Below are 26,241 nucleotides of genomic sequence, written 5' to 3' on the forward strand. Positions count from 1 at the left end.
GTTCAGTGGAAATAGTGCAGGGTGAAAAATTAGCTCTTCAGTTATTGTCTGCCGTCCGTCTTGTTACCCATCCTACCTTGTTTGTCTAAGATTTCTCGACCCACCCTCCCTTTCCCTTCCCTTCATCCCTTCATCCTCCTACCTCATCCCTCCCTCTGCTCATCCCTACCCTCATCCCTTCATCTCCTAATCCCTTCATCCTCCTACCTCATCCCTCCCTCTGCTCATCCCTACCCTCATCTCTTCATCCCCTCATCCCTTCATCCTCCTACCTCATCCCCCCCTCTGCTCATCCCTACCCTCATCCCTTCATCCTCCTACCTCATCCCTCCCTCTGCTCATCCCTACCCTCATCTCTTCATCCCCTCATCCCTTCATCCTCCTACCTCATCCCTCCCTCTGTTCATCCCTACCGTCATCCCTTCATCCTCCTACCTCATCCCTCCCTCTGCTCATCCCTACCCTCATCCCTTCATCCTCCTACCTAATCCCTCCCTCTGCTCATCCCTACCCTCATCCCTTCATCCCCTCATCCCTTCATCCTCCTACCTCATCCCCCCCTCTGCTCATCCCTACCCTCATCCCTTCATCCCCTCATCCCTTCATCCTCCTACCTCATCCCTCCCTCTGCTCATCCCTACCCTCATCCCTTCATCCCCTCATCCCTTCATCCTCCTACCTCATCCCTCCCTCCGTTCATCCCTACCCTCATCCCTTCATCCCCTCATCCCTTCATCCTCCTACCTCATCCCTCCCTCTGCTCATCCCTACCCTCATCCCTCCCTCCGTTCATCCCTTCATCCCTTCATCCTTCTACCTCATCCCTCCCTCTGCTCATCCCTACCCTCATCCCTCCCTCCGTTCATCCCTTCCCTTCATCCCTTCATCCTTCTACCTCATCCCTCCCTCTGCTCATCCCTACCCTCATCCCTTCATCCCCTCATCCCTTCATCCTCCTACCTCATCCCTCCCTCTGCTCATCCCTACCCTCATCCCTTCATCCCCTCATCCCTTCATCCTCCTACCTCATCCCTCCCTCTGCTCATCCCTACCCTCATCCCTTCATCCCCTCATCCCTTCATCCTTCTACCTCATCCCTCCCTCTGCTCATCCCTACCCTCATCCCTCCCTCCGTTCATCCCTTCCCTTCATCCCTTCATCCTTCTACCTCATCCCTCCCTCTGCTCATCCCTACCCTCATCCCTTCATCCTTCTACCTCATCCCTCCCTCTGCTCATCCCTACCCTCATCCCTTCATCCTCCTACCTCATCCCTCCCTCTGCTCATCCCTACCCTCATCCCTTCATCCCCTCATCCCTTCATCCTCCTACCTCATCCCTCCCTCTGCTCATCCCTACCCTCATCCCTTCATCCTCCTACCTCATCCATCCCTCTGCTCATCCCTACCCTCATCTCTTCATCCCCTCATCCCTTCATCCTCCTACCTCATCCCCCCCTCTGCTCATCCCTACCCTCATCTCTTCATCTCCTAATCCCTTCATCCTCCTACCTCATCCCTCCCTCTGCTCATCCCTACCCTCATCTCTTCATCCCCTCATCCCTTCATCCTCCTACCTCATCCCCCCCTCTGCTCATCCCTACCCTCATCCCTTCATCCCCTCATCCCTTCATCCTCCTACCTCATCCCTCCCTCCGTTCATCCATACCCTCATCCCTTCATCCTTCTACCTCATCCCTCCCTCTGCTCATCCCTACCCTCATCCCTTCATCCCCTCATCCCTTCATCCTCCTACCTCATCCCTCCCTCTGCTCATCCCTACCCTCATCCCTTCATCCCCTCATCCCTTCATCCTCCTACCTCATCCCTCCCTCTGCTCATCCCTACCCTCATCCCTTCATCCCCTCATCCCTTCATCCTCCTACCTCATACCTCCCTCTGCTCATCCCTACCCTCATCCCTTCATCCCCTAATCCCTTCATCCTCCTACCTAATCCCTCCCTCTGATCATCCCTACCCTCATCCCTTCATCCCCTCATCCCTTCATCCTCCTACCTCATCCCTCCCCCTGCTCATCCCTAACTCTAACCCCTTTTTTTAATATATGTGTAAATTAATGAGTTAAGCTGGTTGTCCATTAATTATAAGGGTGTTATCAATCTGCTCATCTAACTTTTCTGGCCGAAAGCAAATAATCTAAGTCCCAAAATGTCAAATTATTCCCTAAGTAGAAAAGTCTTATGCTCTATTTTTTACTCCAATGCCACGGCTTGGCATAATAAACAAATTTCTTCCATCCTTTGCGCTTTTTGGTCTTTTTCTCGTCGCCAGAACCTTCACCCTGGAGGCTGTCACCGTTCTCTTCCCTTAACTCAGATGTGGCTGTGAGCTCTGGGTGAGCCGCTTTCTCATAGCAGGAGATTTTTTCCTTCCTCCAACTGTGTTGCAGCATTTCATTCTTTGACGTTTATTACAACTACAGCTATCTGGGCCTCCAGAGTCCTTCAGGTGTCAAAAGCTTCTGTAAATGAACATGAACATGACTCGATGAACATGAATAAACCTATCTGGAACAATTCTAAGGTAATTTTAAGTTATTTCACTGCCAGTGTGTGAAAATACAGGTCCCGGCATCGTGGGCTCTTTGCACACACAACATCACTGCTGCTGAAATAAATCCTAGGAGATTTGTTTGATAGGGGAAAACGCTGCGCTATATGTATAAAAACTGTGAACTGTTGACTTTTTAGAGAAAGTGGAACCCTGACCAAACCCTGTTTAATCTTCTGAGCTCCTCATCCTCATCGGTCCACTCCCTGCAGGCCACGTTCAGACCAACATTAGCTCTGCGTGAAAAAACGCAGCCTGCTTATTCATTCTGGTGAGAAGGTCGTTCAGCAAAAGAGTTGAATCATTCTCAACTACCCTGACTGGTAGATTACTTTATTATATTACTTTATTATAAGTATTTCTGCTATTAATCTCACGTCTGTTGCCATGAAACATAAAATTGTTCCCGCTGTTATAACTTTCCACAGTTGTAAAATCCTGTCTCTGAGTATTATAAACCCCTGATAAGCCTTCAGGTTCATAGATCTTATACTCAAACTGCACGTCCTGGATTTTATTTCATACCTGAAGCAACATGCTATGGAGGATATTTTTGGTCATAATTAAAATTAAAAGACCAAATCGAAAATTAAACGATACAAAAATCAAAAGATGATATTTTACTACACTACTAGGAAATAATCAGACCATAATTAAACTTAAGAAGAAAAAGCTAATTCAAAATGTAAAATTATAATTTGAAAACATAAAGAAATTTAACATGCAAAAGCTCAAATTTAAATGCTCAAACTGAAAGCTTAAATGGTAAAGATGAAATTGAAAATATTCTGTGTTCTGATGTATAAACAGCTGCAGATCTGTGTGTCAGGTGGTGAAGAGGTCGGGTGGTTAGTGATGTTGGACCCTTATGTGGGAGACTTCAAGATCTGATATGATAAACTTCTGTTGCTACAAACGTTTATTCAGGAAAAACCTATTTTAACATCTTTTTATTTATTCTTTTTATTCAAATACAAATACAAGTTATTTTTCTGCCTCAGAGAATTAAATGATTCTTCCAAAGGCAGAAGAATAAATGACTAACTCTACATAATCATAACTGAATTAATGTGATAATAATTAATAAAAACCTGTGGCTGTAAGTCAGCAGCCTAATGAGCCGTCATATCTTTGTAATTTCAGCAGCAGATGTGCCAAAGAAGAAGCAAATAACATAAAGCACAACAAACGTGTAGCTACTGTTACTGTACAGTCATGTAAAGTCTGTTCATCTTCCAGTATCTGTCTCAGCAGTGAGGCTAGCTCTGGCTTTGCCACTGCTAGCAGCCAATGTGGATGTTAGAGCACAGTGTGATTCCTCTTCTAGTTCTCACTGTGCTCTGCAGCAGTCAGCTCCACCTGCTGTCCATAAAGTGCTTCTGCACCCCGGCCGTTTCAAACCCTGCCCTCCAGCGTTTGGGCCACTCCTCCTCATTGACAGACAGCTTGAAAAGCCAAATGTTGAATGCCAAATGGAAAAGATGAAATTTAAAATGCCAAATGGTAAAGTGAAAATAGGCACCACTGTCACATTTCACTGCAGACAGATGCTGTTAATGAAGGGCAGGCTGTTAAATAATGAAATATAAAACAGAGTGAACTGTTGGCTCACAGATTCAACACTTTTTAACAGATAACAGTACTGTTGTTCAGGAGTTCCCAGATGATATAAATAAAGACAGACCAGAATGATGCTGAGCCAAGCTTTAATCAGAAATGCTTTACAGAATGATGGAGTACAATAACATGAGTACATGAAACCTCCTTTTTCCTTATTTCACTTTACTAAAGTAAATACAGAATGTTACTATAAACTGGTAACTGCATGAAAATGATCAATAATCTTCAGTGATAGTTTCCTATCAGCTCAAAGTGACGAGGGGTTCAATTCAATGACTCTCTCAATGGTAAGAGAAGGTACAAACACTGCCGGGGTCAGAGGTCACATCCTCTGTGAGTGCTTGGGTGAACTGTAATTTAGGATTCAAGACAAACATACCAAGATACAAATCTGTAGATTAAACAACCACATATCAAACCAGCCAAACATTTATTTATTCTTTTCACATTGTGGCTTTTTAATTAGAGTTGAGTCAACACATCTACTCACCCAGCACCAAATCTCTAATTTAATATTATTTATTTTTTAATTTAATGGAATAAATTATAATTGTAAAAATACATTAGTGATCTGTGTAACACCTATAAATAGAAAATTGGAAAACTGAGTTCAAATTTCCAAATGTTATTTTTCATCCATCAGATCAATGTATAATTAAGATTTAGGAACTGTTTTTGAATTTATTTTTTAAATTGATGGATTGTTGGATAGAAAAATGTAAATATGAAAATCTGATAATTTCTGAATAATTCAAACCAATGACAGGAAATTACCTCAAAACTGAGTCAGGTTTACCAGTAAAAATGAAAGTAATGAAAATGCTGAAGAGCAGCTTTGCATAGTGCAGATAATCTTGAGGGTGAGGGTGTTCAGGTTCTAACGAATCCATTTGATCTGAATCACTTTGGTCCCCAGAACTTTTCTACCCTCTGACACCTCTACCTCAACCCCTGCTGTGGCTGGGACAAGTTTATGCATCATATTTAATACATTCCCCTGTAACCTTTCCACCACTGGAGCAGCTAACACACCAAAAACCATATTTCGCTTTTGGGTAATAACAGCGAAATACATTCTGAAGACCCCCAATGGAGTTCCCAATATTCTTGAGGGCTTTTTCTGTTTTTCTGGGAATTGTTTTATCATATTTTCCACCAGGCAGGAATACTTTTTCAAACACAAATGCATAATTCGTCCATTTCTTCATGTTAATGATGTTTCTAATCTTGTCAAGGATATTGTATTTGCCCCCTTCCTTTGCACAATTTTGATCACATGGAGAGGCATAAGAGAAGATGACCAACAAATCACCACCATCAAATTGATTTTCTTTTTTTTTAAGTTCTTCCAAAACACGCCGCTCTGCATGTTGTCCATCATTTGGTATTGCAGCAACTAGTCTGTTATTACTGTACACTTGACCACCATTAATTTTGTTTATGTCGTCTGGGCAGGGCAGAAATGTTTCCTCTATTTTATATTTAGCATTTTTCTCCGTAGGAGTGTGGATGCTTACAGCCACACTGTACATTCCATGTATCTGGTTCCTGTCAAAAAAACAACACAACAGAAAATGTTAAGTAAGATTAAAAATAAGAAAATAAATAAATAATAAAAATACATTTGTGATCTGTGTAATCAATAGAAATTGAAGAATTGAATTCATGATTTGATTTAGGAACTGTTTTTTTAATTTATTTTTAAAATTGATGGATTGTTGGATAGAAAAATGTAAATATGAAAATCTGTTCATTTCTGAATAATTCAAACCAATTACAGGAAATTATCTCTAAACTGAGTCAGGTTTACCAGTAAAAATGAAAGTAATGAAAATGCTGAAGAGCAGCTTTGCATGGTGCAGATAATCTTGAGGGTGAGGGTGTTCAGGTTCTAACGAATCCATTTGATCTGAATCACTTTGGTCCCCAGAACTTTTCTACCCTCTGACACCTCTACCTCAACCCCTGCTGTGGCTGGGACAAGTTTATGCATCATATTTAACACAATCTTCTGTAACCTCTCCACCGCTGGAGCAGCTAAAACACTTAAAACCAGTGTTCGCTTTTGGGTCATAACAGCAAAATATGTTTGCAAGACCACCAATAGAATCTCCAATATTCTTGAGGGCTTTTTCTGTTTTTGTGGGAATTGTTTTATCATATTGTCCACCAGGCAGGAATACTTTTTCAAACACAAATGCATAATTTGTCCATTTGTTGGTTTTAATGATGTTGCCAATCTTGTCAAGGATACTATGATCACCCCCTAGCTTTGCACAGTTTCACATGGAGAGGCATAAGAGAAGATGACCAACAAATGACCACCCTCGAGTTGATTTTTTTCAAGTTCCTCCAAAATGACCCACTTTTGTTTTACATTTTGTTCATGTTTTATGGCGACCACTAGTCTCTTATTATTGTACATTTTACCATTATTAACATCATTTATTTGGGAAATTTGGGGTTGATACTCTTCCTTTATTTTATATGTGTCCTTGGGCGTGCTTACAGCCACACTGTACATAACGTTTATGCCTTCCCTGTCAAAGAAAAACAATACAACAACAGAAAATGTTGAGTAGAGGGTCATCCTGATGGCCTAACAGTTAAAACCTATTCCTCATAACTGCAACGTCCCTGGTTCGATTCAAGCCAGGGACCTTTGTTGTTTTAATAGTTGTGTGCAGAGCTAAATATGTTCTGATGCCCAAATAATAGAACAGCATCAAGGAACTTACATTTGCTGTTCATATCATGTTAACAAAGGTTTTAAGTCCAGATCACAGACACTTCAAATAGACACAATATCTATGGTGGAAAGTAACTAAGTACATTTATTCAAGTACTGTACTTAAGTACAATTATGAGGTACTTGTACTTTACTTGAGTATTTCCATTATTGTTATTGTACTTTTTGCTGGACCACATTTATCTTTACTTTTCAAATTATAATTATACATTAAAAACACACATGCTAAACTTTTAAAATACAACACATTGTTAAAGATGAAACCAGTGGTTTCCAACCTTTTTGTCTTTTGACGTCTTACAAAAAGCAGTGTGTAGTCGGGGTCACATTTCACATGTCTATGAGTTGTTAACAGCTCCACCAAATAGTGATTTTTCCCTCTAAACTTCTCACATGCTTTCATTTCAATAAATGTTCAAATGATCCAATATTTCAGCAAAAATCAAAGATTAGACAAAAAGTCCAAAAACTGAAAACAGATTTGTGTATCAGAACTTTGTTTTTTCTTCTTTCCTCTCCCATTAATCATCTCACCACCCCTCAGATTTATCTGCTGACCCTTTGGAGGGGCCCGACCCCTAGGTTGGGAACCACTGGACTAAACTAGCTAACTGTATATAAAGTAGTGTAAACTAGCTCCACCTCCAGCAGCTACAACAGTAACATGCTGCTCTAACACTGATGCTTCACTATTAATAATCTAATGATGTCATATATAATAATATATCAGTCAGAGGGACCAAACCACTACTTTTACTGCAATACTTTAACTACATCAAGCTCATAATACTTATGTACTTTTACTGCAATACTTTAACTACATCAAGCTCATAATACTTATGTACTTTTACTGCAATACTTCAACTACATTTTGTTGCTAATACTTATGTAGGATTTCTATGCAGGAAATATATATATATTGTAGTGCTGCTTACACATTGATGCAACAGTATAATGTTTTCATAATATTTAGTATATATATGTCATGGGGCAGATTTTCTGCTAAATAATTACTTTTACTTTTAATACTTTAAGTAAACTTAACGGATAATACTTCTGTACTTTTACTTAAGTTGTATTTTTTAACGTTGTGTATTAGTACTTGTACTCAAGTAATGGATCTGAGTTCTTCTTCCACGATTGCACGACATAATAATATCAGAAACATTTTTCTGAAACTTAAAAGGATGTTGACTCACCCGAGTGCCCTTATCTGTTGTATAAGAGGAGCCAGCTGGTTCTGGTTCACTGCAGCCAAACATCCAGCAGACAGAAAGAAGGTCAGTGTCACAGTGATCCACCACAGGTTGGCCATCTGCAAACAAACATTAATAATAGAGCACATTATCATTACTAAGATCCCATTTAGCCACTTCATGCATCTCAGGCTCACATGATAACAGCATCTAAAGTCACATTTAAATTCCCCTAAAATTAGCCCTTGTTCTCTCTTCTCTCTTTCAACAGGGAGAAAAACAGCTGCAGCATTTTCTAAACATACTGTCAAACAAGTTGGGAAGCAGTGGGGTGGGAAACCTGTCGTTGCCCTGTGTCACATCATGAAGTTTATAGACTTATAAACAAAGTTTGGGAACCAAAGACCACGCCTTGTACGCAACCTATTTCCGCACCACAGGGTATTTAAACACACCATATCCGCTCCTCTTCCCTTTGTCTCAGCTTGCAAGTCCCTCCCACCCGACCCCTCCGCTAACTTTCCTCTCTTCTCCGCTCGAACACAGGAACAGGGGGCCTCGTACAGATTCCGGATCATCGAGACAGCACCCCCACCATGAGTCTCAACCCCCTGTTCCCACTTACCTCCCCGACGTCGACGCCTCTCCTCCTTTCATCTATCACTCTCCTATCCACTCCCTCCTTCCCCTCTTTCCCGCCTGCTCTTCTTTCTCCCCATCCCTCGACCCTCATCCCCTCGACCCCTACCCCCTCATCCCGCATCCCATGACTTCGACCCTCACCCCTGCATCCTCACACCCCCGACCCTCTCCCTTCCCCCATCCATCCTTCCCTCTCCAACCATCCCTCTAACTATCCTTCCTCCTTTTCACCCTGCCTTCCATCACACTCCTGATAAACCATTAAATCCATATTCTAGAAGGAGTGGTCTTGGTTAATGAACTGCCCTTAAAACCAGAACACAAACATTTACATTCTCACCTTGCTTGCTACTGTTTCATGCTATAATACACACACATTCACATTTTTATACTAAAATCCAATCTGTTATCCTCCAGCGTTTGTCTTTTACCTTTGAGATTGATGTCTGACGGATGCTCTAAAGTCGTCCACTTCTTCTGTGTTTGAAGGTAAAGTGTTGCTGCAGTGAATACAGACAGAGAGAACAGACACTTTTAAAGAGAAGAGAAGGACTATGGTCAAACCCTTTAGAGTGGTACTATTCCATTATTTGAACATTCAAATTCTTGCTCTTGAATTTATTCAAAACTGAAGATTAAGAACAAGAGACGATAGGATGCTATCAGTGAAGGGAGCTTTGAAGTTAGACTGACATGATAACCCACAACACCCCTCTCTTTGTAGGTTTCTGGAGATGTAATGTGTATCCTCGGAGCCTGAGATCCTTAGAGGCTGTTTTTAATGCACTGCATGGGAACATACATCACCTTCTGTGCAGGATGACAGCCTCCAACCACTGGTGGGGCAAAAATGTAAAGTTTGGCCTGAGGGTGTTGACAGAGGAAAGGCCATAATCAGCTAATCTAATTGACTGCACTTAAAGGACATCTTCACAATTTTTCAAGTCTGTTTTAAAACAACAGTCAGGTGTCCATATGAACAGTGAAAGAGGTTTTCCTCGCTGTAATCATTCCTCCTGTTCATACTGGATATTAAAAGATCCTTCAAATGTGCTTTCAATGGAAGTGATGGAGGCCAAAATCCACAGTGTGTCCACACAGTCATTTAAAAGTTGATGTGAAGCTTATATGAGGCTTCAGCAGTGTGAGTTAGTCATATCAAGTGGATATCTGACACATTTACAGTCTTTTTAACATCAAATTCCCTCTTTGTGTTTCCTCGGACAGTGTTTCCCTGTTGAGCTGCAGGTGGAAGTATAGTAACAAAAAGAGGGACTTTGGCACTAAAAAGACTGTAACGTTGAAAGATATCTACTTGATTTGACTCATTTGGACACTGAAGCTTCATATTAGCTTCAGATAAATTTTTAAATACATTTTTGCACAGAAGGAGGACTGTGGATTTTGTCCTCCATCACTTACATTGTAAGTGCATTATGAAGGGATCTTCTAATGGTCAGTATGAACACGAGGAATGATTACAGCAAGAAAAACATGTTTCAATGTTCATTTGGGCTCCTGACTGTTGTTTTAAGACACACTTGAAAAACTGTGAACCCGTCCTTTAAAGATCAGCTGCACTTAATGCTCAGCTGAGGTTGTCACGTTATGGTATCAGCACATTAAAACGCTTACAGTTAACCTTTCAGCATGCTGCTTTCAGTGTATAATGTTTGACATGCTAACACGATAGAAGGGCTGTAATTATGCGTACTTCACGTAGTTGTAGGGCTGTTAAAGGTCAGCACCAATAGAAAGAGAGTGACGCCCGCACACTTACTCCAAAGCCAGTTATTATTAAAAATTTGAAAAATAAATTAAAAATGTTAACATGATAACGTGCTAAAGTAGATTTATCTGTCTTTGGAGTTTGTAGTTTGCTCCTTTGTGAAGGATGGCAGCTGTTGTCAGTTTGGATCACAACAATTACAATGACTTCAAACCCAGAGTCCAAAAATGTCAGAATGTGCCAATATATCCAAACCATATAAACATCTCAAACCATTCCCACAGCATAACCCATTTCTCTGCCATTAAATATAGTATGTTACCCACACTCATACTCTCATATACTGCTTCCTTGTCATGCTGTCGCCTCCTCATAGAGCCCTGTTGGGTACCCACAGTGTTTATGGATAACATCAAGATCTCCAGATGACAGGATTTTTAAAAATAATAGCAACCATGGCCAGTCTGGACTTCCATACCGTTTAATGTGACTTGATAAATTTTTCTTAAAAAATCATTTGAAATTTTTGCAAGGTGTCAGGAGACGTTAGACTCAATTAAAGTTGCATAATTTGAGTTCTAATTTGCACTTGAGCTTGTTGCTACCATCCACTTTGGAGTTAAGATAAATACAGTAAAGTGAAAATTTTTTACCTCCTTTGCTGGAGAAAGATGTCTGATGGAAGTTGTTCGCTCTGTTTTCTTCTCAGTGTTAGGAGGGACGGTGCTGCAGTGAACACAATAAAGAGGAAGGGGCTTTTTTATAGAGGAGAGGTTGACCGTGGCCAAACACTCAGAGTGGCACCATGCCCTTATTTGAACATATTTTTCAAATATTAGAAAGAAGGAAGAAGACAGAGAGACACCATGCCCTTATTTGAACATATTTTTCAAATATTAGAAAGAAGGAAGAAGACAGAGAGACATTCTGCAGTTTGATTTAGGAAGTTAAATGACAGAAAAACCTCAATACTCACAAACAGTTAACAGCTACCACCATGTCCTCTCCTCATTAAGTTGTAATGGCTAACGTTCTACATGCAAACAGTTACCTACTTATGCAACCAGCAGAAATGCAGCAACATTAGCATTCATTTGGAGTCCAATATTCACTCTCATTTTAGCTCTAATTTAGTCTCCATGAAGGCGCGTTGCATTCACCAAAGAAAGAAAAACCTGGAGGCCTCATCTTGTAATTATGAAAAGATCTGATAGTTACGAGAAAATATCCGGATCTCTAATTATGAGACAAAGTTAAGGTGGTTATCAATCATTGCTGTTTGAGAAGTAAGAGGCATGACAATAATTAACTCATGACACCAAGACTGACACAATTAACTCAATCTTAAACCCTGCTGCTACTGGCCCTGTGCCTTTTTTCATCAGTAAAATTAATAACATCCGATCTGTTATTTCACTTCCATCATTTTCTGTCAAAACTGGAAACCTCTCCTCCTCGTCTGCTCCCATCACCTGCGGAGTACCTCAAGGCTCCATTTTAGGGCCCATTTTAATCACCTTATACATGCTCCCTTTAGGCTTTATCTTCAATCTAACATTGCTATGCAGATGACACTCAGCTATGACAATAACAATAATAACACAGTAAGGTCCCTCCTTGACTGCATCCAGGATGTAAAAAATTGGATGGCACAAAACTGTCTTCAGTTAAATGATAGTATGACAGAAGTGGTTTTATTTGGTCCCTCCAACTCTACTGGGGGTATAGCCAATCACTTAGGGCCCCTGGTCCCTAACCTTCATACCCATGCCAGAAATCTCGGTGTCATTTTCAATCCAGCTGTAAAATTTGACAAACAAATCAACTCTGTTGTCAAAGGTTGTTTTTTCCGGCTAAGATACATCGCCAGACTTAAACAGTTCCTCTCATTTCATGACTTGAAGACTGTCACAAATGCTTTGATTTCCTCTTGACTGGATTGCTGCAATGCTCTTTATTTGGGTATTAGCCAGTCATCCTTGTCTCGCTTACAGCTGGTGCAGAATGCTGCTGCAAGGCTACTAACTGGTACCGGGAAGAGAGACAGCATCACAACTGTACTGGCGTCTCTGCATTGGCTACCAGTCAAGTATAGGACTGACTTTAAGGTCCTTTTATTTGTTTTTGAAGCTTTACACAGCCTGGTACCACAGTACATCTCTGAGCTCATCTGCCCCCTCTCCAACCCCAGATCTCTCAGATCCTCAGACCAGCTGCTACTGACTGTCCCTCGATCGAGACTAAGGAGTAACAGCGACCAGTTTACATTTTGAAATTAAGTGTTCCCCTTCTGTAGATACTTTTAAGGCTAAACTTAAGACCCACATGTTCTCTCGGGCCTTTGAGTGTCCTTAAAGCTTTATGTTTTAATATGATTTGTTTATTTTTGTATGCATATGGGATAGTAATTTTATGTCATCTCTACTCCTTTTTGTTGCTCCTACCTTGTTATGTTGTTTTCATTTACTTTTGTTATTTTATTGTACAGCACTTTGGTCAACTCTGGTTGTTTTTAAATGTGCTTTATAAATAAACTTGATTTGATGATTTGATTTGATGACACTATACTTGATTTAATTTACTTTTATTTTCCTCCTTGGTTGGAAACAATGTTAGATATTAATGTCGCTGAATAATGTGGATGGTAGAATTAGTATATCAACATTGCACATAGCATCTGAAGTCCTTGGGATCATTCAGGTTGTGCAATGTGCTTCCGTAGTTCTCCACCAACTCCTGAGACTTTGTCTGTCTGCTGTTTAGATGCTGCAGGCAGGTAGTGAACAGTTGGTTTGTCAGAGCTTGTTTGCTGAAAACAGCTGCCTGCTGCTGCTTGAAAAGGTTTGAACCACACAGTAAATGTGGCTTAAAACTAAGACTATGAGCTATAAGAGGCTAAAAAGCTCTGCAGAGTTGGTGATAATTCTGCAGGTTTACATAAATGCACAAAATAAGGTAATAGGTGGTAATAATGTGAAAACATTTTATTGTACTTAAATGTTTGTTTTTTGCCTACTTGTATATATATGGTCAAAGTAACTGTATTTTTGACACTTTATGTTGTTTACTGCAGCTGACTTCTCAGAAAAGTCTTTCGGAGAACTTGTGCTGTTTGTTGAGGAAATGTTTTGTATCTCAGTAAAACCAAACTGCCTGTTCATCTTGACTTGCAGATTGAACTTGATGATATAGAAATACAGAAGGAAGTGCAGGTCAGTTTACTCCCTTCTACACTTCTGCTGTGAAATGGAGGGTAAATGGGGTAGAAAGAGCAGAGAGATGTAGTTAAAAGCACAAACATTTTATAGTTTTACAGAATTTATGTCATTAATGGTGCAGGGAGATTGGATCTTATGAAAGTCAAATCAATCAGAGAATACAATACACTTTGTTTAATGTACAGACAGGTGACAAATTAAAGGAAAACAGGTCCAGGTCTGAATACTTGACCCCTACAGTGAGGGGATCTGGTGACTCTGTTATACTGTGGGGGGCATTTTGCTGGCATGGTTTTGGTCCACTTGTCCCCTTAGAGAGAAGGGCCCCAATTCACAGGTCACGAAGGGTCACTGAATGGTTTGATGAGTATGAAAATGATGTGAATCATATGCTACGACCTTCACAGTCACCAGATCTCAACCCAGTTGAACACCTATGGGACATTTTGGACTGATGTGTTAGACAGCGCTCTCCATCACCATCATCAAAGCATTGAATGAGGGAATATCTTTTTGAAGAATGGTGTTCATCAGCCTTGGCATTGATTCTACAGTCTCTGGAACTCTTCTGGAGGGATGAACACCATATATGTACATAAACATATGTGAAATAACTATTATTTAGCTTTTTGTTTTTAATAACTGGATGATTTGTTTTACCTTATGACAATTCATTTTCCATACCACAGTACAATGAAATCACATCACAGAAAATAAAGAGGAAAAAGCATTTTTTATTTCAGTGCTGTCCAGCGTAAATGGTTCAACATGAAAGGCTGTCCACCATGGCTGCCATCAGCTTGTGTCAGAGATGCTAAGCTCCACACATGTTTCTGCGCCCCAGGTTTTGATTGGACAGTTGATTGTTTTCATTTTGGCTTGGACAAAGGGCCTGTTTCAGATAGCAGGTTCAACAAACTCTGAGTCAAACTCTGAATTCTGAGTTGATGAACCCCAAGATGGGAAACTCAGAGTTTTCGGTTTCACAACAGCTGATCAGAGTCAGTTCAATCAACTCTGAGTATGTTCACTCTGAGTTACACTCGTGCGTGATGAATAAAACAAGCCATCATCAATGGAGCTCCGATACTATGAGTCACCATGGCAACAGGTAAATAAAAGGCAGAGCCTCCATTTTAATCCAGTGGACGTAGAGATATTAATGCATGTGTATGTGGACACTGCACATGTCTTTAAAAAAAAAGAGCTTGAGTCAGAGCAGGAAAAGTTAACACACTAAAGTTTTATTGAGTGTTGTCCATAAATCCATCATTTACCAGACTTACATTTCCTTAATGATGATAAAGTGGAATCTGACTGTGTATCAGGCTGCAGCTAAATACAGAATATTTTAAACTGTTAGACGTCTATTTGTATTTCAGCTCAACAGCATTCAGTGACTTTATTTCAGCTACTTCAACAAATGTAGTACATTTAAAAATTTTCACTGAAATGCTGTTAAAACACATTAAGATTATGCTCCCTATTTAAAAATCTCACTTTCAAACTACGTTATGCAGCTGCACCACAATCCCGCTCACTCAGCATATTAATATATAATCTCCAATATTATAGGAGTGATGGTCCACATCATGAGTGATAGAGATAATTATTCATTGATTCTATGTGTCTAAAGCTTCATACTGATTGTTTAAATTTAAACTGAGATTACACATGTGCATTAAATCTTTCAGTGCAGGAGCTGCTCTAACAAACTCAGTCACAGTGTTATAACAGAAGGACATGCAGAGGTTTTATTCTGAGCTGAGGCCGAATTCACGCTGTGTAATATGTGAATGTGAGAGCAAAAACCGCTGTTCAAATGACTGATGTGCACTGAAAACCCAGATTTTCCCTCATTTCAGGGTGAACCAAACTCAGAGTTTTTACCCTCCAGTGGTTCGCCTCCTACAGAGCAGATAAATAATTTTCTGTCAAAACTGGAAACCTCTCCTTCTCCTCTGCTCTCATCACCTGTGGAGTACTTCAAGGCTCCATTTTAGGGCCCATTTTATTCACCTTATACATGCTCCTTTTAGGCTTTATCTTCCAAATATACAATATTTTCTAACATTTCTACGCAGATGACACTCAGCTATGGCGATAACAATAATAACAGAGTTAGGTCCCTCCTTGACTGTGTCCAGGATGTAAAAAATTGGATGGCACAAAACTGTCTTCAGTTAAATGATAGTAAGACAGAAGTGGTTTCACTTTGTCCCTCCAACTCTACTGGGGGTAAAGCAAATCACTTAAGGCCCCTGTCATGTCATCTCTACTCCTTTTTTTGCTGCTACCTTGTTATGTTGTTTTAATTAACTTTCGTTATTTTATTGTACAGCACTTTGGTTAACTCTGGTTGTTTTTAAATGTGCTTTATAAATAAACTTGATGTGATTATTTGATTTGATGACACTATACTTGATTTAATTTATTTTTATTTTCCTCCTTGTTTTGAAACAATGTTAGATATTAATGTCACTGAATAACATGGATGGTAGTATTAGTATGTCAACATTGCACAGGCATCTGAAGTCCTTGGGATCATTCAGGTTGTGCAATGTGCTTCTGTAGTTCTCCACCAACTCCTGAGACTTTGTCTGTCTGCTGTTTAGATGCTGCAGGCAGGTAGTGAACAGTTGGTTTGTCAGAGCTTGTTTGCTGAAAACAGCTGCCTGCTGCTGCTTGAAAAGGTTTGAACCACACAGTAAATGTGGCTTAAAACTAAGACTATGAGGCTAAAAAAAACTCTGCAGAGTTTACGATAATTCTGCAGGTTTACATAAATGCACAAAATAAGGCAATAGGTGGTAATAATGTGAACACATTTTATTTTACTTAAATGTTTTTTTGCCTACTTGCATATATATGGTCAAAATAACTTCTTTTTTTTTGACGCTTTATGTTGTTTACTGCAGCTGACTTCTCAGAACTGATCTCAGAAAAGTCTTTCAAAGAACTTGTGCTGTTTGTTGAGGAAATGTTTTGTATCTCAGTAAAACCAAACTGCCTGTTCATCCTGACTTGCATATTGAACTTGATGATATAGAAATACAGAAGGAAGTGTAGGTCAGTTTACTCCCTTCTACACTTCTGCTGTGAAATGGAGGGTAAATGGGGTAGAAAGAGCAGAGAGATGTAGTTAAAAGCACAAACATTTTATAGATATACAGAATTTATGTCATTAATGGTGCAGGAGCATTGGATCATATAAAAGTCAAATCAATCAAAGAATACAATACACTTTGTTAAATGTACAGACAGGTGACAAATTAAAGGAAAACAGGTCCAGGTCTGAATACTTGACCCCTACAGTGAGGGGATCTGGTGACTCTGTTATACTGTGGGGGGCATTTTGCTGGCATGATTTGGGTCCACTTGTCCCCTTAGAGAGAAGGGTCACTGCAAATCAATGCAAAGGAGTGATCAGCTTTATCCTATGATGAAACATTTCTATCCTGATGGGAGTGGTCTCTTCCAGGATGACAATGCCCCAATTCACAGGTCACGAAGGGTCACTGAATGGTTTGATGAGTATGAAAATGATGTGAATCATATGCTATGGCCTTCACAGTCACCAGATCTCAACCCAGTTGAACACCTATGGGAGATTTAGGACTGACATGTTAGACAGCGTTCTCCACCACCATCATCAAAGCACTAAATGAGAGAATATCTTTTTGAAGAATGGTGTTCATCAGCCTTGGCATTGATTCTACAGTCTCTTGAACTCTTCTGGAGGGATGAACACCATATATGTACATAAACATATGTGAAATAACTATTATTTAGCTTTTTGTTTTTAATAACTGGATGATTTGTTTTACCTTATGACAATTCATTTTCCATACCACAGTACAATGAAATCACATCACAGAAAATAAAATGAAAAAGCATTTTTTATTTCAGTGCTGTCCAGCGTAAATGGTTCAACATAAAAGGCTGTCCACCATGGCTGCCATCAGCTTGTGTCAGATATGTTAAGCTCCACACATGTTTTTGCGCCCCAGGTTTTGATTGGACAGTTGATTATTTTCATTTTGGCTTGGACAAAGGGCCTGTTTCAGATAGCAGGTTCAACAAACTCTGAGTCAAACTCTGAATTCTGAGTTGATGAACCCCGAGATGGGAAACTCAGAGTTTTCGGTTTCACAACAGCTGATCAGAGTCAGTTCAATCAACTCTGAGTATGTTCACTCTGAGTTACGCTCATGTGTGATGAATGAAAAAAGCCATCATCAATGGAGCTCCGATACTATGAGTCACCATGGCAACAGGTAAATAAAAGGCAGAGCCTCATTTCAGGGTGAAACAAACTCAGAGTTTTTACCCTCCGGTGGTTCGCCTCCTACAGAGCAGATAGATAATTTTCTGTCAAAACTGGAAACCTCTCCTTCTCCTCTGCTCCCATCACCTGTGGTACTTCAAGGCTCCATTTTAGGGCCCATTTTATTTTACACAATATTTTCTAACATTTCTACACGGATGACACTCAGCTATGGCGATAACAATAATAACACAGTTAGGTCCCTCCTTGACTGTGTCCAGGATGTAAAAACTTTTAGCAATTTCTTGCTGCCTCTGTGAGAAAATGTTTTGTGTTTTAGGCAGAAAAAACAAGTCTTTCTGTTCATCATGACTTGCAGATTAAAGATGGAGATTTTTGGCCCAAATGCAGAAGAAATAGCAGCCTGCTGTCTGGGAGAAGAGGAAGACATTTTTAGAGCGTGGGAACAGAAGTAAATACACAAACACCTCCATGAAAAAATATATATATATATTGTAGGAACGGGTAAAAAGTAAAAATGGTGTTTTGGGAAACAGGTCCCTTATTTTTAAACTAATTTCCCAGAAATTTTCTGGGTAATTTGCAGCTATTTATTTGGATATTTTACAGAGACGATGGTGCAATTTCATACAAATTATCAGAAAAAAATGAAAAAGTCTTAAGTTGGTTTAATTAGTAAGTACCCACTCACTGTTTTTGTGTTCATACATTGATATTATTTTGCAAAAAAACTCAAAAAATTAGACTCTTAACAATTCACATATATATATGCATAATATATTAACATATTAGCGTACATGGAACGCCATAACCATGTGGCTGGCATAGTGCACAGGAACATCTGCACTGAATATGGGCTGGAAGTCCCAAGTTCAGAGTGGAAGACACCTCCTAAGGTGGTTGAGAATGACCAAGCTAAGATGCTAAGGGCTGAAAGAGGAGCTAGAAAAGATGTGGGGATTAAAGGCAACAGTGGTGCCAGTGGTAATGGGAGCACTGGGGGCTGTGACCCACAAACTGGGAGAGTGGCTCCAGCAGATTCCAGATACAACATCTGAGGTCTGTCCAGAAGAGCACAGTCCTAGGAACAGCTAAGATACTGCACAGAACCCTCAAACTCCCAGCAGGCCTCTGGTAGAGGACCCAAGCTTGAGGAAGACATACCACCACCACCACCACCATATATATATATATATATAGATATTAATCTTTTACTTAAAACTGAACTATCCACAGTTACTGATGTTGTTGTAAAGCATAATATACAGTGTTGTAGGATGTTACATTATCTTGGCCACACAGACACTGTTAATGACACTTCACCTGCTGAAGAAAAATAAAGACTCTGAGTTTAAACTTTGGCTCCCTGCAGTGGTTGCATTCAAAAAGATCCTCTGGCAGACAGACAGCAGTGTGAAATGATGATTATCATACTGAGATTTGAAAATTATTGACATACATACACACCAAAATGGATGCTGAGCCAAGCTTTACTGAGAACAAGACAGAACATAAAAAGCTTTAGTCATAATTGTACAGTAATTGTTGCACTCGTTGTCTCTTCTAACTCCACTATTAGTAATTAGCAGAAACACCCTCATGTACAGTAAATACAAAAAGACATTTATGCACAGTTACAGACTTTTGGCACATTTTCTTAAATAAAAAAACAGTGTACTGTTGTATTTTTGCTGGTATTGACCATTTTCAAACAATTCAATAAATCAGTAGAAACTGTAGAGATTAGATAATAATCACATGAAAAGAATATTTTGAGGGGGGAAATATTAGTATAATATTATTATGTCATAATGATTGAAATACCCAGTAAACTATTCTTTCTGTTTCTGCTTCTGTCACTTGTTTTCAGACTGGATTGTCCCCAGTCTGGTTTACAAAAAAGACCATTTTCTACCTGTTCAATATCAGTTTAACATACAGAAGCTAACTTCATATCAGAGAGACTGGAAACTCCCTTTTGGAAACCAAACAGTTCAAAATAATTTTCTAGTTGGACAAGTTTTTCACATTTAAAGGACAGGTCCACAATTTTTCAAGTGTGTCTTAAAACAACAGTCAGGAGCCCAAATGAACAGTGAAACATGTTTTTCTTGCTGTAATCATTCCTCCTGTTCGTACTGATCATTAGAAGATCCCTTCATAATGCACTTACAATGGAAGTGATGAGGGACAAAATCCACAGTCCTCCTTCTGTGCAAAAATGTATTTAAAAGTTTATCTGAAGCTAATATGAAGCTTCAGCGTCCAAATGAGTCAAATCAAGTAGATATCTTTCAATGTTACAGTCTTTTTAGTGCCAAAGTCCCTCTTTTTGTTACTATACTTCCACCGTAGCTCAACAGGGAAACACTGTCCGAGGAAACACAAAGAGGGAATTTGATGCTAAAAAGACTGTAAATGTGTCAGATATCCACTTGATATGACTAACTCAGACTGATGAAGCTGAATATAAGCTTCACATCAACTTTTAAACACATTTTTTAACTAAACGACTGTGTGGACACACAATTGTGAACCTATCCTTTACGGCCACTACCAACAAAGTTTTTCCCAACCTAATCAGTCTACAGATGTACTTTTGTTGTAAATGTACTAGTTGTCAAGCAAGTAGGCTAACCTAAATGGCAGGTTAGTATTAACTGACTCTCTGGTGGCCATGATCTTTGGAGAATACCTCAATGTTAGTATATTAGGGCACTGCAAGGATGAATTGTGCAACATTTTAAAACCAGAGTCAGACTCATGACAGCTGAGTTATGGCCATTTAAATGTATCATGTTGCACAAGGCCACTCTGTGAGGAGGAAACACCTGCATCTTTACTATTATTTTCCCTTTTTTAGCCTCTGCCATGCCCTCATCTGCCCTCGCCCCCTCGGCTGCCACTGTTTGCCTCGGTCACCCTGACCACTTCTGCCTTGTTGAGGCTGTATGAATGAAGTGGATGGCAAGTTGTGGCTGGGGCCAAGTTATGGATGATTTGAAAAACAAAACCGTGCAACTTCATTATTGCTGGAGCAGCTCCTGCACTGTTGTTTGTTACAACGGAATATATTATTCAGACCGACTGACCCTAAGTGACCCCTGTATCTCCCAAGTCGCTCAAGGGATCCACGTAGATCATCCTCAGGTATGAGTCCATCACGGGGTTTGAATACATCAGAAAACACAACAGCATAATTATTCCAATTCAGAATCTGATTTATGCTTTCAAGGATGTTAAAATGACTTGATTCACTTGTACATCTTTTATCACATGGGGAAGCAAGAACATAGAAAAGCAGCAAATCCTGCTTGTTATCTTTGCGGTTGACCAAGGTGTTAAAGCGCTGTAGAGTACGATACTCTGCATGATCAGCTCTTTTGTCCTTAACTGCCCCAGAGCACCAACTCTCAACATCAGCCCAGGTCTTAACTGTTCTCGGACACTTATCCAGAACATCAGGCCATTGCACACGTCCTCCAGGACACTGCCTCAAAACATTGGGCCATCTAAGAACTGTGGCTGCAACCATCCTCTCGCTGGTATACACCTCACAATCTACAATTGTCTTCCTCACTTGGTCACCATCGTCAGTGACTTTACTGATATCATACATTTTGGTGTCACTATTGTATGGGATGCTTACAGCCAGACTAAACATGGGGAAGTTTCTGTGAAAGGAAACAGACACACAAAATGTTAACCAGGTGTCCATTTAAAACTGCACATCAATAAAGTATAGAAAGTTAGATGGATGGAAGTATCGGTTTATCAATCAAACCAAACTCAAGTGTCATTATGTCATTTTGAACATCAAATGTAAGAAACTGAAATTTTGAAACATTGAATATCACAGTTAATCTTGTAGCTGGCATATGGAGAATCATAGTGGGCATATACTCTGTAATGTCAGTCTGTGTGCTTGTACATGTTATTATCTTCGTCTTATCTGTTAGTTTCTTCTTCTGTCTCTTTGCTATAAGGCATGTTGTAACTCTTGTTTTCAAAAAGTGCTATTTCATTATTTACTGACCTCCCATTCCCGTAGCTTGGTGTGAACCTGCCAAAGGAAACAGATAGAAAATGTTACTGAGTATGTTTGATCATTTGATACAGAACAAAAGTTCAGAAAGTTTGATAGATGGAAGGATGCACTGATCATTGAATTTGTCAGAAACAGGTAAAATATTAAAATGAAATGATCAACACTTTACAGCCCAGTGCAATATAAAAAGTTATACTACTATCCCAATTCAGTTTTCTCAGGATAAAAAATGTTGTATCTGCCAACTCATTTTATTCAAAGTTTCTTATTTTTAAAAATTCTTTATCCAAAGGTGTTGCAAAAAAGGACGGTCATCATATTCTCAGGATCATCCTGTGTTCAAGCCTACAAAGTCGTCCCTCTATATATTCTACAGAAAGTCGATTCACCTGTTCAGGATCTCATTTACAATTCTTCGAAGTTGGTTCTGGTCCACAGCAGCCAAACTGTTTCCAGCAGACAGCAACACGGCCAGTGTTACAGCCATCCAGTGCACGCCAGCCATCTGAGTGTATTTAACAAACAGCATCAGTACAGAAGATTAAAATAATAAAAATGACAAGACTAAGTACATTACAATCTCAAAATGTATTTAATGTGCATCAGGTTGTCTGTACTGATCTTTTATGTCATTAAACACAGGATTCACCACCATATGTCACCTGCCAACTATAGTTCTTAAGTAGACCTAAAGACATTTGTGACATTTGCGGTCTTAGTTTTCTTTAAGTCTTAAACCTGCCATCAAGCCTGGAAAAGCTGCACTGAATATATTATATCAAACATGGAACATTTTCACTGTTACCTCAGTCCCCCAGTTTTTTTTGATTACTGTGGCCAAATTTGCTTGATTTTGCAGCAGCTTATTGAAAAAATTGCAATACAATTTGTAATGATTTTTGTGCTTTTTTAGCAGTAAAATGGTGAAAATTGGAAAAAAAATGCAAGCAAATGACAATAAATTTTTACTATTACTACCAATGAAGAGTCACATGTAATCACTGACTTCCATAAAGGCATGGTGTATATCACAGAAACAACTATATTTCAGTGCTTATTTTTAAATTTATTCTCGGAACATGAGAACCATGGGCTCAGAGTTATATAAAAGAAAATACTGTACTTGAGTTGCCTTTATTGTGCATTCATCACACTGTGATGACATAAGTTACCACGACACAATTGGTCTAAATCAAACAGTCTGCTGATTTGGCCATTTCATGTGGAAAAGTTGCGATAATTTAGCAAAATGGCAAGCTTTCTTGACTCTGCATTAATTATTGTGAACACAAAATCACAATTTCCTGGAGGGACTGATTACCACTCAGACATAAATTAATTGTAAACTTAGATGTTTTTCATTGTTGCCAAGTCATCTGACTCTGTGACCATAATGTCTTAGACAGTTGGATGAAGAGAAAGTCCCGTTGGGGACATAAACAATTGTTTGAAAAAGGTAAATTAAGTCTTCAAAGCATTTCCACGTACTCAGATCCTTTACTTAAGTAAAAGTACTGATACAGCAATGTAAAAATATTCCATTACAATTAAAATTCCTGCATGAAAAATCCTACTTAAGTATTATGAGCTTGATGTAGTTAAAGTGTTGCAGTAAAAGTACATAAGTATTATGAGCTTGATGTAGTTAAAGTATTGCAGTAAAAGTAGTGGTTTGGTCCCTCTGACTGATATATTATTATATATGACATCATTAGATTATTAACAGTGAAGCATCAGTGTTAGAGCAGCATGTTGCTGTTGTAGCTATTGGAGGTGGAGCTAGTTTCAACTACATTCATCAAATTTCTTGTACTTAAAGGACTAGTGTGTAGGATTTAGTGGCAGTGAGGTGAGGTTGCAGATTGCAACAACTGAATACCCCCTTACGGTGGCCGCAAAACTCGCAAAAACCACGAAAGTCCCTCTTTGGAGCCAATGTTCGGTTTGTCTGTAGAAACATGGCAGTGCAACATGGCGGCCTCCGTGGAAGAGGATCCGCTCCCTATGTAGATATAAAGGGCTCATTCTAAGGTGACGAAAACACAACGGTTCTTATTTTCAGGTGATTATACACTAATTACAAAGTACTTATGAATATTATATTCAATTTCTACCAATATTTGGATCCCCCTAAATCTTACCGACTGGTCCTTTAGGGCCTATGAAAAGAATGTGGATATCCTCCCTTGTAAACAGTAGAAAATACATTAGAGTTATCTGAAGACTGTGTACCATAGATTGTTTGTCTCCACCCAGTGGTTAAAATACACTGGTACTGACCCGGACCACCAGCAGCACTTGACAGGACCTGATAGTATCTGACAGTAAATGATAAGAAAAGCCTTAACAACAGAAATTAAAGCGCAAATATTTTTGTTGAAAATTTTGTGGGAGGAAACTGGAGAACCCCAGAGAAAACCACGCAAGTACGGGGAGAACATTTAGGGGCGAATTCACAAAGAATGGATGGAGGCAGCTGATAGCACTGTGAATTGTGCATCTTTGCAGCCGCTATCTACCCCGCCTCGAGGTTCGATTCACAAAGATATTGCACTACTGATATGATGACACAAACATGCCCATAAAGATTATTTAGTTTATTATTTCTTTTGTTTAGTGGCCGCAAAAGCTGCGCAATCCTTTTATGAATTCGCCCCTTAGTGTCCACTCAGAAAGAAACTGCAATCTTCTTGCTGTGAATCCACAGTGCTAACCTGTGCCTTTCGTTTGACATGATGGGAAACACACTTATTTGCTGCTGGACTATTTCTTGGCTGGGAGCAGTCACTTAGGTCTCCTCTGGCAACTACTCTCAGATCATTCCAGCATGTAAGAGCCATTTTTGTTCATGTTTTGTTTGATAAACCTCCCGCCACTTGTGAGAGAAGGGCCGCTGTCAAATAGGCAGAGTATAATAAGGCAGTAGCCTAAATGAGCCACTGGGTGTCACTGTTGCGCTGTCTATTCCCCTGAGAATTTAGCAATTATCACTGTTTGTCCCTTACAGGACACTGTAGTTCTAAAATTCATTTCGTTTGGGATGCCATGTTTTTTTAAAGTTTACTTTCACTACTTCGGAAGGTAAGTAGTGTTAATGGCGGCCTACAGCATCCTAAAATATATGAACTGTTCAACTAATGTGTTAATTAAGATGTTAACTTACACTCTGGCGTGAGTTTGAGAAGTGAGCGCTTGTGTTTTGTATGTAAATATTGGCTGTAATGTTGGTTAGCTTGCTGTGTATGAGTAGAGGACCCATTTAGTGGAAATAGTGCAGGGTGAAAAATTAGTTTTTCAGTTAATGTCTGCTAATTGTCTTATGTCATTTAATTTATTTTCACACTAAATCATATGTTAAGAGTGCCTTATTTAATTTAAATATGCAGTAATTTGTTATTGTCAGAGTTAGATTATTCCTTTTGCACTGTTTATTTTGGCATTAGGACATATTTTCTAAAAAAAAGTTAACTTTCACTACTCCGTACTGTTACGGAACCAGCAGCCAGTGTTGTGAACCAGCAACAGAGATGAAAGCTGTCGTTGTGAGTTAATAAAGTGCTGCCAGGTCTCAACCACAATCCAGAACTCCTGTGTCGCGTGCTTCCTTCTCTCCACTCATCACCCCATCACACACTAAGATACACAACACAGAGTCCCAGGGTGTATAGAGAGGCTACAGCACGCTTGGGTTACATCTTTGGTGCTGTGACCCGGATTGTGGTACTCTGAGACCGAAGAGATAAGAGAGACTGACAGCAGCATCCCCAACTATACTGCTGTATTGACCTGTATTACCATCTGTGAGTGGACGGTGTGTTGGACTGAGCTACTATCAGCTGCAAAGCTGTGGCGGCAGGATACTCACCTTCTCCAACATATCCTTTGAAGACTGTTGTGAAACTTGTGTTTTCATTTGAGGACTTTTCATGGTATCCTATAAACCGAACTGCTACTCGAATGGTAAATGAGTATAATCTGTGTGAGACCCTTCTATATGAAAACTCTGAGACCAATATTAAGCGAGTCTTGCTCATTTATTTCATTCCTATTCTCAGTTAGGCATAGAGCTGTGTACTGACAGTCTGGATTTAATTAATGTTTAATGTAAATTTTAGTTTTGAGTTGATAGTTGTTTTACACATTTCATTACAATAGATACTAGAAATAACAGTCCTACATGCT

At 39.5% G+C, this 26,241-nt stretch overlaps 1 protein-coding gene and 1 long non-coding RNA gene across 2 annotated transcripts; both read right to left on the bottom strand.

The window, feature by feature from the left end:
- Nucleotides 1-5,485: 5,485 nt before the first annotated feature.
- Nucleotides 5,486-11,320, bottom strand: LOC122974027. Its single transcript, XR_006400203.1, has 4 exons — nucleotides 11,159-11,320; nucleotides 9,208-9,276; nucleotides 8,138-8,253; nucleotides 5,486-5,737 (listed from the first exon to the last, which is right to left on the bottom strand). It is a non-coding gene; the product is annotated as an uncharacterized LOC122974027 (long non-coding RNA).
- A 9,306-nt stretch (nucleotides 11,321-20,626) lies between these two features.
- On the bottom strand, nucleotides 20,627-22,878 carry LOC122974010. The gene is made up of 3 exons (XM_044341844.1): nucleotides 22,449-22,878; nucleotides 22,048-22,074; nucleotides 20,627-21,685 (listed from the first exon to the last, which is right to left on the bottom strand). The coding sequence occupies exons 1-3, from the start codon at nucleotides 22,586-22,588 to the stop codon at nucleotides 21,001-21,003; spliced, it is 852 nt and encodes a 283-aa protein (XP_044197779.1). The 5' UTR covers nucleotides 22,589-22,878; the 3' UTR covers nucleotides 20,627-21,000.
- Nucleotides 22,879-26,241: the final 3,363 nt, after the last annotated feature.

This window comes from Thunnus albacares, chromosome 3, assembly GCF_914725855.1.
Source record: "Thunnus albacares chromosome 3, fThuAlb1.1, whole genome shotgun sequence".
Taxonomy (NCBI): Eukaryota; Metazoa; Chordata; class Actinopteri; order Scombriformes; family Scombridae; genus Thunnus; species Thunnus albacares.